A 17,247-nucleotide genomic window follows, 5' to 3' on the forward strand; every position below is an offset into this window, starting at 1 on the left:
TTAAAATGAGAGTTAGAAAAGTGAAAGGGGACCTACGATGTTCACTCCTCCCCCCCAATTCCAAACATTTTATTTTACATACTTTAGTGTTGAACAAATGTAAGTCAGGAGGAAGAAGAAAATGTTGGGAATTGGAGTAAGATAACATGTCACTAAGGCTCCCTAATCTCTGATGCCTGACATTCCAATGTCAGAATGTGCTTCATTCTTCTAGCTTGGTCAGTCAACAAACAGTTATTCAGCACGTACTATATGCCAGGTTCCGTGCTAAGTATGGAGGCTATAGATTAAGGCAAAAATATAGCATCTGCTCTCAAACAACTCACACTGAATGAGGAAGACAACATGCAAATAACTCTGTACTTGCAAGATGCATATATGTGTATGCATGTACCTATGCACACATACACATTGTAAATGGAAGGTCATCTCTGAGGGAGAGCAGTAGAATGGAGTGGGGGGGGGGGACAGCCAAGAAGGGCCTCTCTGAGCCTCTGGTAGGTAAAAGCTGTGGACCTCACTGAGGAGTGTAAAACCCTTTAAGCTTAGCCCGAGTAGAGGCACATGAATAAGAAGGAAAGGAAACCACGTTAGAGAAAAGGGAAGCTGGAGACGCTAAATACAAACCTTCATGGGTTGTCTCCCTTGGTTAGAGTGTAAGCTCCTTGAGGGCAGAGATTACTTTAGCGCAGTGCTGGCACATAGTAAGTACTGAATAAATGCTTTCCCATTCACTCATTTATTCATTCATTGATCTATTAAAATCTCAAAAACTTCATCATTTCACATCTCATCCAAATAGGGGTATGCTGGAGCCAGCTCAAACCAGCCCACAAGTGTCGATTGTTAAATTTTCACTGTGAGAATTTTATCTTTCAGAAGTCATCAGACTCTGTAAATTAAGAGCTTTATTTATGGTTTTGTTCATTGCCCAGATTTAAGAAAGTGACAGATGGGGACAGCTAGGTGGCGCAGTGGATAGAGCACCGGCCCTGAAGTCAGGAGGACCTGAGCTCAAATCCGGCCTCAGACCCAACACTTGACACTTACTAGCTGTGTGACCTTGGGCAAGTCACTTAACCCCAATTGCCTAACAGCCAAAAAAAAAAAGAAGAAGAAAGTGACAGATGGAGAAAATGTTAATAATGCAGATTAAACTTAAAAGGGTGTCCTGGGTAATAATTTTTTTTCTGGAGAGATGGTTGTTAAACATTTGCCAGCACATCATAGAATCCAGCCCCATGGGTTTATAAGTGAGAGAACTGAGACACAAAGAAACAATGCTTCCCCCCTCCCCCCAGAAATATTAACCTGCAGTCTGTGATCTTGGTTTTTCAAAAAATATTTTAATAATTGTATTTCAATATATTTGGTTTCCTTTGTGATCCCATGTATTTTATTTTATTCATTTAAAACCATTATTCTGTGAATGAGGTTCATGGGCTTCACCAGAGGTGAGTCCATGACACACAAAAAGGTTAAGAATCCCTGCTTGAGTCTGATTTTGCTTGGATATAAATGCTGGGGGCTGGAAGACACTCGGTGTGCTTTGGCCAACCCCTCTATCCCCCGCCCCTCCACAGTAGGCTCTATTTGGGAAAGCTGGAAAGGGCCACGCTGCTGTCCTCCCAGGCTCCTGTCTCCCTCTGTCCTCACAAAATGCTCACTTGAGCTCTGCTTCCCTTCTCCTCTCCCAGAATCTTCTCAGCCTACATCAAGGAGGTAGAAGAGAGGCCCTCCCCCACCCCGTGGGGCTCCAAAATGCCCTTTGGTGAGCTGATGTTTGAGTCCAGCAGCAGCTGCGGCTGGGTTCACGGCGTCTGCTTCTCCGACAGCGGCAACCGCATGGCCTGGGTGAGCCACGACAGCACGGTGTGCCTGGCTGATGCCAACAAGAAGATGGCGTAAGTGGAAGCCTGTAGGTGTAGCTGAGCAGCGGGGCACCCCTCTGTCCCTTAGAGCCCACCCCGCCCCCTTGGGGAGACTGGTGGATGGTGGAACCCAGGCCCCAGAGTCTAAGACTAAACTTGTATCTGTAGAAGAGCTCCTCTTGACAAAATTCCCAACATCTCGCCATCCATCCTCTGCTTGGAGACTTGATTTTGTCTGCCTCTTCAGGCTGCCCATTCTATTGTGGAATGGGACAGGTCGGCTTTTACAGAGTGTCCCGAAAGTCTTAGTGCAGATGGAAGCTTTAATAGCTCAAAGAATAGGTTTTTTCCCCTTTTTTGTGATTTTTAAAAAATTTTACACTTAAATACAAAGTGAGAAAAGAAAAAAAAAACATTGCCATGTACACAGCAGACCATAAGAGAGGATTCAATGTAAAACCACAAATTTCCATTTCAAGAAAACCTATGTAATAACCGCTACGCATTGTTTCAAAGTTGCCCATCTTTTCTTTGCTTCCTTGTTGGTTTTATTTTGTTCTCTGCTGTGTGCTTTTTAACTTTTTTCCCCACCCAACCAAGAAGGCTACAATTAAGCTATTTATATATATATGTATATATATACACACACACATATATGTATATGTGTGTATATATACACACATACATATATGTATGTATGTATATTGTATATGTACACATACACGTAATACACATATACACTCATACACACATCTGTAAGACCATACCTTGCTTATTTCTACCTGTCACCTGTTTCTCTGCAAGTAGATAGCATCTTCCTTCATAAGTCCATGTCTTCCCTGTTTTTCTAAATTAACCAGCTCATCATTTCCTATACCATAGCAATATTCCCTTCTGGATTCAAACAGCATCTTCCTTCATAGGATCTTTGAGATTCATTTGGGTATTTATAATAGAATGACTTGTTGCTCAGAATTATTCTTTTTTTTTTTAACTTATTCTTTTTTTATTAATTTATTTTGATTTATCAACAATCACTTCTATAAGCTTTTGAGTTTTAAATTTTTCTCCCCCTCCCTCCAACCTCCCTCTCCAAGACAATGTACAATCTGATACAAGCTCTACATTTACATTTTTATTAAACATATTTTCACATTAGTGATGTTGTAAGGTAGAATTTGAACCAATGGGAAGAACCACCAGAAAGAGGAAACAAAACAAAACAGCAGAAAAAAATAGCAAATTGTGTGTTTCAATCTGCATTCAAACTCCATACTTCTTTCTTTGGATGTGGATAGCATTTTCCATCATGAGGCCTTTGGAGATGTCTTAGATCCTTGTATTGCTGAGAAGGGCTAAGTCGATCAATGTTAGTCATCACACAGCATGGCTGTTACTGTGTACAATGTTTTCCTGGTTCTACTCACTTCACTCAGCATCAGGCCATACAAGTCTTTCCAGGTTTTTCTGAAGTCTGCTTGCTCATCATTTCTTATAGCACAGTAGTATTCCATTACACTCATATACCACAACTTGGTCAGCCATTCTCCAACTGAAGGGCATCCCCTCAATTTCCAATTATTTGCCACCACAAAAAGAGCTGTTATAAATATTTTTGTACATGTGGGTCCTTTCACCATTTGTATGATTTTGTATGGGATACAGCCCTAGAAGTGCTATTGCTGGGTCAAAGGGGATGCATATATATTTGTAGCCCTTTGGGCATAGTTCTAAATTGCTCTCCAAAATGGTTGGATCATTTCACAACTCCACCAACAATGTATTAGTGTTCCAATTTTCCCACATCTTCTCTAACATTTATCATTTTCCTGTTTTGTCATTTGGCCAATCTGATAGGTGTGATGTAGTACCTCACAGTTTTGATTTGCATTTCTCTAATCAATTGATTTAGAGCATTTTTTCATATGACTATAGATGGCTTTAATTTCTTCATCTGAGAACTGTCTGTTCATATCCTTTGACCATTTATCAATTGGGAATGCTTGTATTCTTATAAATTTGTCTTAATTCTCTATATATTTTAGAAATGAGGCCTTATCAGAGAACTGGTTGTAAAAATTCTTTCCCAATTTTCTACCTTCCTTCTAATCTTAGTTGCATTGGCTTTGTTTGTGCAAAAACTTTTCAATTTAATGTAATCAAAATTATCCATTTTGCTTTTCATAATGTTCTCTATCTCCTGTTTGGTCATGAATTCTTCTGTTCTCCATAGATCTGATAGGTAAACTATTTTGCTCTCCCAGTTTGCTTATAGTATCAGCCTTTATATCTAATCATGAACCCATTTTGACTTTATTTTGGTATGGTGTGAGATTTGGTCTATGCCTAGTTTCTGCCATACTCTTTTCCAGTTTTCCCAGCAGTTTTTTCAAAGAGTGTTCTTATCCCAGAAGCTGGGGTCTTTGGGTTTATCAAATAATAGATTACTATAGTCATTGACTACTGTGTCTTGCATAAACCTATTCCACTGATCCACCACTCTATTTCTTAGCCAGTACCAAGCAGTTTTGATGATTGCTGCTTTATAATATTTAAGATCTGGAATTGCTAGGCCACCTTCCCCTGCATTTCTTTTCATTAGTTCCTTGATATTCTGGACCTTTTGTTTTTCCAAATGAATTGTTATTATTTTTTCTAACTCTATAAAATAATTTTTTGGTAGTTTGATTGGTATGGCACTGAATAAGTAAATTAGCTTAGGTAGATTGTCATTTTATTATATTAGCTTGGCCTACCCATGAGCAACTGATTTCCAATTATTTAGATCTGATTTTATTTGTGTGAAAAGTGTTTTGTAATTGTGTTCATAGTTCCTGGGTTTGTTTTGGAGGTAGACTCCTAAATATTTTATAATGTCTACAGTAAGTTTAAATGGAATTTCTCTTTCTATCTCTTGCTGTTGGCTTTGGGTAATATTAGAAATGCTGATTTATGTGGGTTTATTTTATAGCCTGCAACTTTGCTAAAGTTGTTTATTATTTCAAGTAGTTTTTTACTTGATTCTCTAGGATTCTCTAAGTATATCATCATGTCATCTGCAAAGAGTGATAGCTTTGTTTCTTCTTTGCCTATTCTAATGCCTTCAATTTCTTTTTCTTTTCTTATTGCTAAAGCTAAGGTTTCCACAATATTGAATAACAGTGGTGATAATGGACATCCTTGTTTCACCCCGATCTTATTGGAAATGCTTCTAGCTTGTCCCCATTACATATAATGCTTGCTGAAGGTTTTAGTATGCTATTTATTATTTTAAGGAAGACTCCATTTTATCCTATGCTTTCTAGTGTTTTTAATAGGAATGGGTGTTGATTTTGTCAAAAGCTTTTTCTGCATCTATTGAGATGATCATGTGGTTTCTGTTAGTTTTGGTGTTGATATGCTCAATTATGCTGATAGTTTTCCTAATATTGAACCAACCCTGCATTCCTGGTATAAATCCTACCTGGTCATAGTGTATTATTCTTGTGATAAGTTGCTGTAATCTATTTGCCAATATTTCTTTTCAAATTTTTGCATCTGTATTCATCAGCAAAATTGGTCTATAATTTTCTTTCTCTGTTTTGACTCTTCCTGGTTTAGGTATCACACCATATTTGTATCATAAAAAGAATTTGGTAAGACTCCTTCTTCTATTTTCCCAAATAGTCTATATAGTATTGGAATTAATTGTTCTTTAAATGTTGATAGAATTGCATGTAAATCCATCTGGCCCTGGAGTTTTTTCCTAGGGAGTTCATCAATGGCTTGTTCAATTTTTTTTCTGAGATGGGTTATTTAAGTATTTTACTTCCTCTTCTGTTAATCTGGGCAATTTATATTTTTGTAAATATGTATCCATTTCACTAAGATTGTCAAATTTGTTGGCATATAGTTGGGCAAAATAATTCCTAATTATTGTTTTAATTTCCTCTTCCTTGGTGGTATTACCCTTTTCATTTTGATACTAGTAATTTGGTTTTCTTCTTTCTTTTTTTAATTAAATTAACCAAAGGTTTATCTATTTTATTGTTTTTTCCCCCATAAAACCAGATCTTAGTTTTATTTATTAGTTCAATAGTTTTCTTAATTTCAATTTTCTTAATTTTTTTTTTGGTTTTCAATATTTCTAATTTGGTGTTTATTGAGGATTTTTAATTTGTTCTTTTTCTAGTTTTTTTAGTTGTATGCCCAATTCTTTAATCTCCTCTTTTCTATTTTATTTATGTAAGCATTTAGAGATATAAAACTTCCCCTAAGAACTGCTTTCGTTGCATTCCATAAGTTTTGGTATGTTGTCTCATTATCGTCATTCTCTTGAATGAAGTTATTGATTGTTTCTATGATTTGTTGTTTTATCCATTCATTTTTTAAGAATTAGATTATTTAGTTTCCAATTAATTTTTAGTCTATGTTTCCATGGCCCTTTATTACATATACTTTTGTTTATTTGTTTGTTTCTCCAGGCAGTGGGATTAAGTGACTTGCTCAGGGTCACACAACTAGTGAGTGTTATGTGTCTGAGGTCAGATTTGAACTCAGGTCCTCCTGACTCCAGGGCCGGTGCTCTATCCACTGTGCCACCTAGCTGCCCCTATTACATGTAATTTTTATTGCATCATGATCTGAAAAGGATGCATTTAATACTTCTGCCTTTCTGCATTAGATTGTGAGTTTTTTATGCACTAATACATGGTCAATTTTTGTGTATGTGCCATGTACCACTGAGAAAAAAGTATATTCCTTTCTATCACCATTCAGAGGTCTACCATACCTAACTTTTCTAAAATTCTATTCACCTCCTTAACTTCTTTCTTATTTATTTTATGGTTAGATTTATCTAGTTCAGAGATGGGGAGGGGGAGGGCCCCCATTAGTATAGTTTTGCTGTGTATTTCTTCCTGTAACTCCCTGAACTTCTCTTCTAAGAATTTGGATGCTATACCATTTGGTGCATATATGTTTAGTATTGATATTACTTAATTGTCAGGGTAGCTAGGTGGTGCAGTGGATAGAGCACTGCCCTGAAGTCAGGACGACCTGAGTTCAAATCCAGCCTCAGACCAAACACTTGACACTTGCTAGCTGTGTGACCCTGGGCAAGTCACTTAACCCTGATTGCCAAAAAAAAAAAAGATATTACTTCATTGTCTATGGTGCCTTTTAGCAGGATATAGTTTCCTTCCTTATCTATTTTGATAAGATCTGTTTTTGCTTTTGCTTTATCTGAGATCAGGATTGCCACCCCTGCTTTTTTTTCCTTCAGCTGAAATATATTTTACTCCAGCCTTTTACCTTTATCCTGTGTGTGTCCTTCTGTTTCAAATGTGTTTTCTGTAAACAACATATTGTAGGATTATGGTTTTTAATCCATTCTGCTATCCACTTCAGTTTTATGGGAGAGTTCATCCCATTCACATTCACAGTTATGATTACTATCTGTGTCTTTCACTCCATCCTGTTTCTCCCATGTTTATGCTTTACTTTCTCCTTTCTCCCTTTCCCTCCTCACTAGGGTTTTGCTTTTGACCACCACCTCCCTTAGTCCCACCTCCCGTCTATTAGCCACCTCCCTTTTCTTCTCCTTTACCCTTACTACTTCTTCTCTCCCTTCTATCCCCCCTCTCTTTTCTTTCCCCTTTTCCCTCCTACTGCCTATAGGGCAAGTTAGATTTCTATACCTGATTACGTTATTTCCTCCTTGAGCCAAATCTGATGGGAGTAAGTTTCAAACAATGCTCATCTCCCTCCCTTCTTTCCCTCTACTGTGGTTTTTGTGCCTTTTCCTGTAATATAACTTACCCTTGTGTGCCTCCTCCTTTCCTTTTCTCTCACTACATTCCCTTAGTTAAATCACATTAATCCACTTACTTAGATCCATTTAACCTATTTGATTAGATTTTTTTTTATCATTACATCAAAGTCAACTCATGCCAACCCCCTCTATGTATACTCCTTTAAAGTGGTTTAATAACAATACTGTTCTCAAGAGTTACAAGTGTCATCTTCCCTTGTAGGGATGTAAACAGTTTGTCCTTATTAATATCATGTTGTGTTTTTTTCTGTTTCATTTACCTTTTTATGTCTCTAGAGTCTTGTATTTGAAGACCAAATTTTTCTATTGAGCTCTGGTCTTTTCTTTAGAAAGGTTTGGAAGTCCCCTATTTTGTTGAATGTCCATCTCCTCCCCTGAAAGATTATGCTCATTTTCACTGGGTAGTTGATCCTTGGTTGCAATCCAAGTTCCTTTGCCTTACGGAATATCGTATTACATGCCCTACGATCTTTTAATGTAGAAACTGCAAAGTCCTACATAAACCTGACTGTAGTTCCCTGATATTTAAATTGTTTCTTTCTGGCTGCTTACAGTATTTTCTCTTTGACCCGGTAATTTTGAAATTTGGCTACTATATTCCTTGGCATTTTCAATTTGGGATCACTTTCAGGAGGTGATCAGTGTATTCTTTCTATAGCTATTTTACTCTCTGGTTGTAGGCACCTCAGGGCAGTTTTCCTTAATGATTTCCTGAAAGATGCTGTCCAGGCTCTTTTTTTCACCATGGTTTTCAGGTAGACCAATAATTTTTAAGTTTTCTCTCCTGGATTGATTTTCCAGGTCAGTTGTTTTACTAACAATGAGGCATTTCACATTTTCATCTATTTTTTTGTTCTTTTGTTTCTGTTTGATTCTTGGTCTCTCACAGAGTCATTAGCTTCCACTTGCCCAATTCTAATTTTTAACAAATGGTTTCTTCTTTTAGATTTTGTACCTCCTTCTCCATTTGGCCAGTTGAACTTTTTAGAGACTTGTTTTCTACAGTTAATTTTTGTCCTTCCTTTTCCAACCTATTGACTCTCTGTTGCATACCTCTCATTTCTTTTCCCAATTTTTTTCTACCTCTCTTATTTGACTTTTAAAATCCTTCTTGAGCTCTTCCAAGAAGGCTTTTTGGGCTTCAGACTAGTTCATATTCCCTTTTGAGGTTCCAGATGTAGGTTTGTTGACAATGTTGTCCTCTTCAGAATTTCTGCCTTGATCTTTACTCTTCCCATAATAAGAATCTATAGTCTGTTTCTTTTTGCTCATGGTGCTTGCTTATTTCCTGGCCTTTAAAGAGATTGAGCTCTGCTGTTGGGGAGCAGGGGCCGCTGACTCAAGCTTCTTGTATTGGGAGCCTGGGGCCTGGTCACTGGCTTTGTGTGCTGGGGCCTCCGATGCTGGCAGTTGGAGGCTGTAGGGTTCTGACAGCTTACTTGGTGTTGGGCTGGAATCAGCCACACTAGAACTCTAGGGGTAGGATTGGGTAGTCTGGCCCCTGGAGATTGCCTGCTCACCCAGGCCTTTCCTTCCCCTTCTTTCTCTTTCTTTGGCTCCTTTCAGATGGATGTTGTTTCTGTGCCTAGGGGGAACCCTTGGAGCACTTCTGAGAGTTTTGCTGAGGCAGTGGGAGGCTTGTTTGCTGTAGAATGCTGAGGTTTTTTGAGCCAGTTTTCACTGGTTCCCCTGCCCTTGCTGAGGCACTTGGGGGCCTGGTGTTGGTGTTTGCCTGCTCCACCACTTGGGGTTCAGGAGCTCCCCCGGTATGCTGAGGTAGGGCTTTCCACTAGCTTGCTGGGACGCGTCCCATTCTGTACTGCTCCCCTTCCCCCAGGGCAAGAGGGGTCTTTCCGGTTAATCCCTCAAGCTACCTGGGCTACTGGACTACTGCACCCTGTTTTTCTGCTGGTTCAGCTGTTCCAGTGTTTTTCCTGGGGTGATATTTTCTGAGCTTTCAAAGGTTAATAAGGGAGGGTGAGAGTGACTTACTTCTTACTCTGCCATCTTGGCTCCCAGAAGCAGAACTCCAGAGCTACTTTTTTTAAAAAAAATTTTTTTCCATTTTTAGGCAATTGGGGTTAAGTGACTTGCCCAGGGTCACACAGCTAGTAAGTGTTAAGTGTTTGGTCTGAGGCCAGATTTGAACTCAGGTTCTCCTGACTTCACGGCCAGTGCTCCAGAGTTGCTCTTAAAAGGATACTGCTATTACTGTATACAGTATTCTCTTGGTTCTGCTCATTTTGTTATTCATTATTTCATGGAGTTCTCTTCATGCTTTTCTAAAATCAGTGAATTCATCATTTCTTATAACAGCGTTATAGCTATTTAAGCTTCAGTAACGTCGGGGCTTTAACAGTTTAAAACTTCACTAAGGCTTTAGTGACCTGTATATGGAGGCTGAAATCTGCCTCTCTGAAATTTCTACCTTGTGCATGGAATTCTGGGCCATAGGGCCAAACAGTCAAATCTGTCTTCCGCATGAAAGGAAGGAAGGCCTTCAAATATTTGAAACAATTATGTGTTTCTGAAGCCTCCTCTTCTTTAGCTTAGACATCTCCAGGCCATTCAGCTGGTCCTATTGTGGAATTTTAAGTGTAATTTTAATCTCCCTCTCTGGGTTTCCTTTCCTTAGGTATACTAGTTTGCCAATATCCTTTCCAAAATGTCATGGCCAGAAGTGACCTCCGTATTCCAGATGTGTCTGATTAGAGCAGAGTCCACTGGGACTCTGATCTCTCTGGATCTGGGCACTATGCCTCTTAATGTAACCAAAGATTTTTGGTTTGCTTACCATGCTGATAGGCTGAAGACCATCACAACTAGGATGGTGCAGTGGATAGAGCATGAGCCTGGAGTCAGGAAGACTCATCTGTCTGAATTCAAATCTAGCCTCAGACACTTACTAGCTGTATAAACCTGGGTGAGTCACTTAACCTTGTTTGCCTCAGTTCCTCATCTTCAAAATAAGCTGGAGAAGGAAATGGCAAACCACTCCAGTATCTTTGCCAAGAAAACCCCAGATGGGGTCATGGAGAGCCAGAAACAACTGGAAAACTAACTTTTAACAAAAGCATCACATCTTTTTTACCTTAACTGTTATCTAGGCGCACCTGCCTCATCTTCTACTGTGCTATCAGTTTTCTGAATGCCTGGGACTTCATATTTATTCCTGTGAAATGTTTATTATGAGATGTGACCCATCATTCTAGCTTGTTGAATTTCTGCAGATCCTTATTCTGTCTGTCCCATGCTGGTTTTTTTTTGTCCTATTCTCTGCTTGCCAACAATTGCTGTGTTGTGATCATTTTCTTCTTCCCACCCCTCGTATCAGGGAGGTGTTCAAATGGTTAGATGGTGACACATTCTTGAAGTACTCCAAACCTGCAAAAGCCCTCCATTCCTCATCCATCCTCACCACATCCCTGAGGTTTGGGGTGGGGCGATTGGTCATGACCCTGAGTGTATAGATAGGAAAATGGATGCCAGCAGTGTTGATGGAGTAGGACCACGTGTGACACCTCTCCTTGCACTCTCTTCCTCCCCAGTGTGGCCACCCTGGCCTCAGAGACCCTGCCCCTCCTGGCACTCACCTTCATCACTGAAAACAGCTTTGTGGCAGCGGTAAGCAAGAATAACTCCATTAGTTCACAGTGTTCTTTCTTCTTGGAATTTGTAATTATTTTCATTTAAATAGGTGAACTTCAGTCACTCTCTCTGAGTCTCCATTAGGTTTATTTTTTTTGTCCAATCACCTTTTCCTTTATAGGACATTCTATTCATCTGGTCTCCCCTTCCCCCTTTTTTTCCTATTATTTCACAAGAAATCCATGTTGATTTTTATTCCTCAGACCAATTAATCTTAATTATATTATAATATTTATTTCGATTTATTTAACTGTCCTTCTATGGGAGATAGCGAGGTGGCTCAGTGGAGAGAGTGCCGGAGGAGTTAATAAGCACAAGAGATGCTTATTAACTGTGTGATCCTGGGCAAGTCATTTAACCTTTCCTTGCCTTAGTTTTCTCAATCATAAACTCTGGATAATAATAGCACCTACTTCTCAGGTTCATTGTGAGAATCAAATGAGATAGTAGTTGTAAAGGGCTTTGCAGGATCTGGTACACAGTAGGCATTTAATAAATGCTTGTTTCCTTCCCTTTGCTGGCTGTTTAAGGTGTTTCCAATTTTTTTTTAATAGTTACAACTAAGGATGCTGTGAGTATCTTTGAAGATACAACTCATTTTTTTTAGTTATTGATGACACTTCTCCCCCCATTTAATAGTATTTTATTTTTTCCAATTACATGTAAAGATAGCTTTCAACATTCACTTTTATAAGATTTTGAGTTCCAGTTTTTTTTTCTCCTTCTCCCCTCCCCAAGATGGCAAGCAATCTAATATGTTATGCATGTACAATCATATTAAACATATTTCTACATTAGTCTTGATGATATTTTCAAGGCATATTTCCATTAATTACTGGAATTAATTAATTAGTAACTGGAGTGAACATGAATATTTTTGTAACTTTTACTACACATTGCTTTCTAAGGAGATTTTCCTAGTTTGCAGTTCCACCAATGATGTATAGGTATACATATTTCTCTGTAGTCCTGCCAGAATTGAATTTCATTGCTTTTAATTTTTTTTTTGCCAGTTTGATGGATGTGTACCTCCCATTTCTATATTGCTTTAAGACTGACAGAATGTTTTCCCCCACAACAACTGTGAGATAGGAAGCTCAAGTATTATTTTAGGGCAGCTTAGTATAGCAGAGTAAGTGCTAGACTTTTAAAGGTAGAGATCTTAGAGCTCTGCCTGTGTATCTTTGCCCCAGCATTTATTAGCTGTGTCATCATAAGCTAACTGAAGCCTTAGTTTCCTCATCTGTGAAATGGGATAATGATATGTATACTATTTATTTATCCATCAATCAACTAGGCCTTGTGCTAGGCACTGGGGAGACAAAGACAGAATATGGAAAAATCCCTGCTCTCAAGGAAATGATCTTCCAATGGGGGTTGACACATATTAATTCTATGTCCTTTGCTTTGTCTTATGGCTTCCTAAATTAAATTGTGTATATATTTTTTTTAATTAGACCAAGTCAGGAAACCCCCTCTGCAAATGCGCATTGGTACTGCTTGGCAATTTGTAGTTTTAGAGAGTTGCCTGAGGACACTGAAATGTTAAGAGACTTACCCAGTGTCACCCAGGCAGTATCCATCAGGGTTAGGACTTGAACTCAGGTCAGGACTAAGATCAGTTCTCTATCCACCATGGCATGCTTTCTTTCCAGCCCACATTTGTATGCTTTATGCAGTGGATGGAGTGCTGTCCCTGGCATCGGGAAAATCCGAGTTCAGATGTGGCCTCAGATACTTCTCAGCTGTATGACCCTGGGCAAGTCACTTAACCCTGCTTGCCTCAGTTTCCTTATCTGTAAAATGAGCTGGAGAAGGAAATGGCAAACTGTTCCAGTATCTCTGCCAAGAAAACCCCAAATGGGGTCACAAAGAGCCAGACACAACTGAAATGACTGAACAAATAGTTTAGAATATATAATAACCCTCTGAAATGGGTAGCATAAGTGTCATTATTCCCATTTTACAAATGAGAAAACTGAGTTTCAGAGTCATGGAGCTAGCAAGGGGCAGAGCTGGCTCTGGAACTAGACTCCAAATCCAATGTTCTTTTCACCATGTACCAGTGCTTCTCCCTCTACCAACTACTAACTCTGGCTTTCTCCTCCCCCAGGGACATGACTGTTTCCCCATGCTCTTTACCTATGAGGGGGGATCTGGGGTGCTGAGCTTTGGAGGGCGGCTTGATGTGCCCAAGCAGAATTCTCAGCGTGGCATGACTGCCCGGGAACGCTTCCAGAGCCTAGACAAGCGGGCCAGTTCTGATACCTCTGCCGGCCTGGACACACTGCATAAGAACAGTGTCAGGTACAGGGATGGCCCAGCATTGGGGTAGAAAGATGAGGTCACTTAGAGGGAATATGGCTGAACATGGAGTTGGGGCTAAGGCTGGAGAGGCAGGGATGGTCCAGATGTGGGATGGGTCCCAGGTGCAGAAGATAGGGGTGGGTGCTCTGCAGGGTTGGGCAAAGAGGTTGGTATTGGGCCCTAGGAAATAAGTAGGGTCCTTTTGGTAATCGATCAAGTATTGAGTTCAGGGTACTTGGGAATTCACAACAAGGTCCTTGCCTTCCTGGAGCTCTCAGTCTATAAGCTTAGTGGGGTAGATTAAGGCCATCCATAGTTTTCAGTAGTGGGCTATATGGTCAGAAATCCATACAAATCCTGGCCCCATTAATTTTTGTGAATTAATCATAGAGGTCAAATAGAACCTGGTAGCTATTTAAATATATGCATTTTGTTAGTTTTTGGTCTTATTTTAAACAAGAATGTAGTGAAGAGAGCAGAGACAGAAAGACCTGGGTCCAGTCATGTCTCTGCTTCCTAGCTGTGGGACCACTAATGACTTACTTGACCTTTTGGTGCCTCTGGGCAGCCCTCAGGATGATAAGCTACCAAAAATTACAAAAGCAGTTCAAAATGTGGTTTATTCAAACTTCTTCATACAAAAATGCCATGTTCTAAGTCTGGTACGAATAATTGACCAGTTTGGGTTTGGTCAATAGGAATACTGGTATTAAATAGACCATAGGATCATAGATACAGAGTTGGAAGGGACCTTAAAGGTTACCAAGTCTGACTCCATTTAACAGATGAGAAAGCTGAGGCAGAGAGTTGTGTTGTTGTTCAGTTGGTTTTCAGTTGTGTCCAACTCTCTGTGACCCCACTTGGGGTTTTCTTGGCAAAGATACTGGAGTGGTTTGTCAGTCATTTTCTTCTCCACTGGATTCAGTGGAACTATTTTGTCAGGCAATCCGAAGTTAAGTGACTTGCCCAGGGTCACAAAGCTAGCAAGTTTGAGAGGTCAGTGATTTCTTAATAAAGTATCTGAGGCAGGATTTGAGTCTAGGTGACCTGGAGAACCCAGTAGGGGTGTTTTCCCAGGATGTGTCTGTTGAGTTCCTGCCCTGAAGTCTCTGAGGGTCCCACCAGACCCTTAACAGGAAGAACAGGAAGTTCAGTGAATTCAAGGCAAGTGCTGAGCAGAGGCTGGGGCAGCTTGGTGGGACGGGGAACCAAGGGAGGGAGGAAGAGAACATGGTTGTGAGCCTGGGAGAGTGGCATGGATCTTTCTTGTGGAAAAGAAACTTCGAGCTCAGGGAGGGTCACCTGTTCTGGGGCCGGTGTGCAGAATTCCATGACAGGGCAGAGTTGTCCTCAAATCTGTTCATTCTCCTTTGCAGTCAGATATCTGTACTCACTGGGGGGAAAGCCAAATGCTCCCAGTTCTGCACCACCGGGATGGATGGAGGCATGAGCATCTGGGATGTGAAGGTGAGTCCAGGATCAACTAGGCACGGGCCAATGGCAGATTGGAATTTCTCAGTCCCTGCAGTCCCCCCAAACACACTCCATCCAGAATGGGCTACAGCTGGAATTTCTGGTTGTCGTTTTGGGTGCATTTCACAAGACCCGGGAAACCCAGAGTTTCTTCCCTTTAAAGCTTCCTTGGTTTGGATGGCTGGTGGGAGAGCTAACTAGAAAGAGTGGGGAAGCTGTGTACTGAAAGAGATGTCCCTTGGGTTAGGGCTGAGCAGATGGGGCTCCCAGGGTTTTGGAGGAGTCATCTAGGTTTTTTGTTTTGTTTTCACTAAGTTTAGCTCTTCTGAGAACCCTCACTGAAAGGAGGATTTCGGTATGTACCTCAAGCATTGTTCCCAAGCAAGTAATCAGTGCTGGTCACATAATAATAGCTGACATTTACATAGAGCTTTAAGGTTTGTGAAGTATTTTTTGTACATTATCTTGTTTGCTCCTCAGAATAATCCTGTGAGGCGTGTGCTATTACCATCCTCATTTTACAGATGGAGAAACTGAGTCTCAGACCTTAAATTTTTTGTCTTGGCTCATACAACCAATAAGGGTTTAGGCAAGGTCAGAAGAAGGAAAAGGGTGTTCTGAGGATGCCAAGTAGACTTTGTTGGGGCCAAGCCTGAGTGTGGTTATGTATTAGGGCTGCTATAACCACTAATCTCGTTTGTCAAACAAGGAGCTTTAGTGTTGAAATTTGGTCTATCTTATGCTGTTGATTTTCCCCCCCCTCTGTTTCTTTTCTTTCTTTTTTTTTTTTAATTCACATTTTATATAGCACCTACTATGTGCTAAGCACTTTATAGACATTTTCTCATTTGTACAATGCTGGGAGGTAGGTGCTATTATGATTTCCATTTTAAAGGTGAGGAAACTGAGGCAGGCAGAGATTAAGTGACTTGCCCAAGGTCACACAGCTAATAAGTGTCTAAAGCTGGATTTGAACTTGGGTCTTCTTGATTCCAGGCTCAGCACTCTATCCAATTGTACAACCCAGCTGTGTCCCTCTAGCCCAGGGCCAGCTCCTCCTTCCCGCCTCCCCAACTCCTAGCTCCAGAATGGCAGTGTGACAAGGGATGTCCAGCGACGTGAGGACTAACCCCATCTCTCTTTTCCCATTTCAGAGCTTGGAGTCAGCCCTGAAAGATCTCAAGATCAAATGAGCCACATCCTGACAGGAAGGTGGTTTTCCCACCTTCCCCAGGAGCAGGAGGGCCCTCGGCTGCCGGCCATGCTCAAGGACACCAGCTTTGCTTCCTCTTTTCTTTTGCAAACCTGACTTCATCACAGCCCAGACGGGCTGGGCAACCCCACCCTGACCTCGGCAGAGGTCCTTGGGGAGAGTCAGGGGTACCTTCTTCTTAAATGTCCAGGGAAAATACTCTTGACATAAATGCTTTCTTTATATGTATATTTAAAACAGAACTATGCTGGTCATAAGCTGCTTCAAGATGAGAGAATAAAAATGGAAACTGAGTGCGTCTGTTTCTTTCATTTACCATGATAGAATAAACACAGCACTGGACTGGGGGGTCAGAGGCCCTGGGTTCAAGCTTGTCTGCTTATCCAGCTAGGTAACCTTGTGCAAGTCACTTTACAGAATCATGGGGTCATAGATTCATTGCTGCAAGGACCTCGGAAGTCATCTAGTCCAACCCTTCTCCCCCACCCTTATTTTACAGAGGAGGAAACTGAGGCCCACAGAGTAATTTGCCCAAGGTCACATGGGTAGAGCCCAGATTCAAACCTACATCCCAATAGAGTATTCCTTCCATTGTAAATATGTTGCCCCAATCTTCTGAAAAGGTTGGACTAGATTATCTCTGAAGTCTTTTTTTGGGGGGGGTGTGGGGAGACAGTTGGGGTTAAGTGACTTGCCCATGGTCACACAGCTCCTAAGTGCCTGAGGCTGAATTTGAACTCAAGTCTTTCTGACTCCAGGGCCTGTAGTCTATCCATTGTGCCACGTAGCTGCCCCCAAATATCTTTTAACTTTAGTATTATTTGATTCTGAGGGTTTGGTACATTTTATCTCATGAGCTGGTGGCTTAGTTTACATTTAGTCATATGGGGAGATGAGGTCCCCTGCAGGTCATATATTGGCTT

General features: G+C 40.6%; 1 protein-coding gene across 3 annotated transcripts in view; it reads left to right on the forward strand.

Annotated features, from left to right (window-relative positions):
• The window catches only part of ARPC1B (actin related protein 2/3 complex subunit 1B), a 55,572-nt gene extending 38,955 nt beyond the window's left edge, over positions 1 to 16,617 (forward strand). For 2 of the 3 annotated variants that reach the window (XM_021008558.2, XM_021008557.2), the window contains exons 6-10: positions 1,698 to 1,904; positions 11,232 to 11,307; positions 13,445 to 13,638; positions 15,015 to 15,105; positions 16,266 to 16,617. In XM_021008558.2, coding sequence (XP_020864217.1) covers positions 1,698 to 1,904; positions 11,232 to 11,307; positions 13,445 to 13,638; positions 15,015 to 15,105; positions 16,266 to 16,304 — 607 coding nt within the window. In that variant the 3' untranslated portion in view covers positions 16,305 to 16,617. Of the gene's footprint in view, positions 1 to 1,697; positions 1,905 to 11,231; positions 11,308 to 13,444; positions 13,639 to 15,014; positions 15,106 to 15,431; positions 15,467 to 16,265 lie in introns of all 3 variants that reach the window. The other variant, XM_021008559.2, reaches the window with a different exon arrangement.
• The last annotated feature ends 630 nt before the right edge of the window (positions 16,618 to 17,247 follow it).

This window comes from Phascolarctos cinereus, unplaced genomic scaffold (genome assembly GCF_003287225.1).
Source record: "Phascolarctos cinereus isolate Bilbo 61053 unplaced genomic scaffold, phaCin_HiC Scaffold_4;HRSCAF=312, whole genome shotgun sequence".
Classification (NCBI taxonomy): Eukaryota; Metazoa; Chordata; class Mammalia; order Diprotodontia; family Phascolarctidae; genus Phascolarctos; species Phascolarctos cinereus.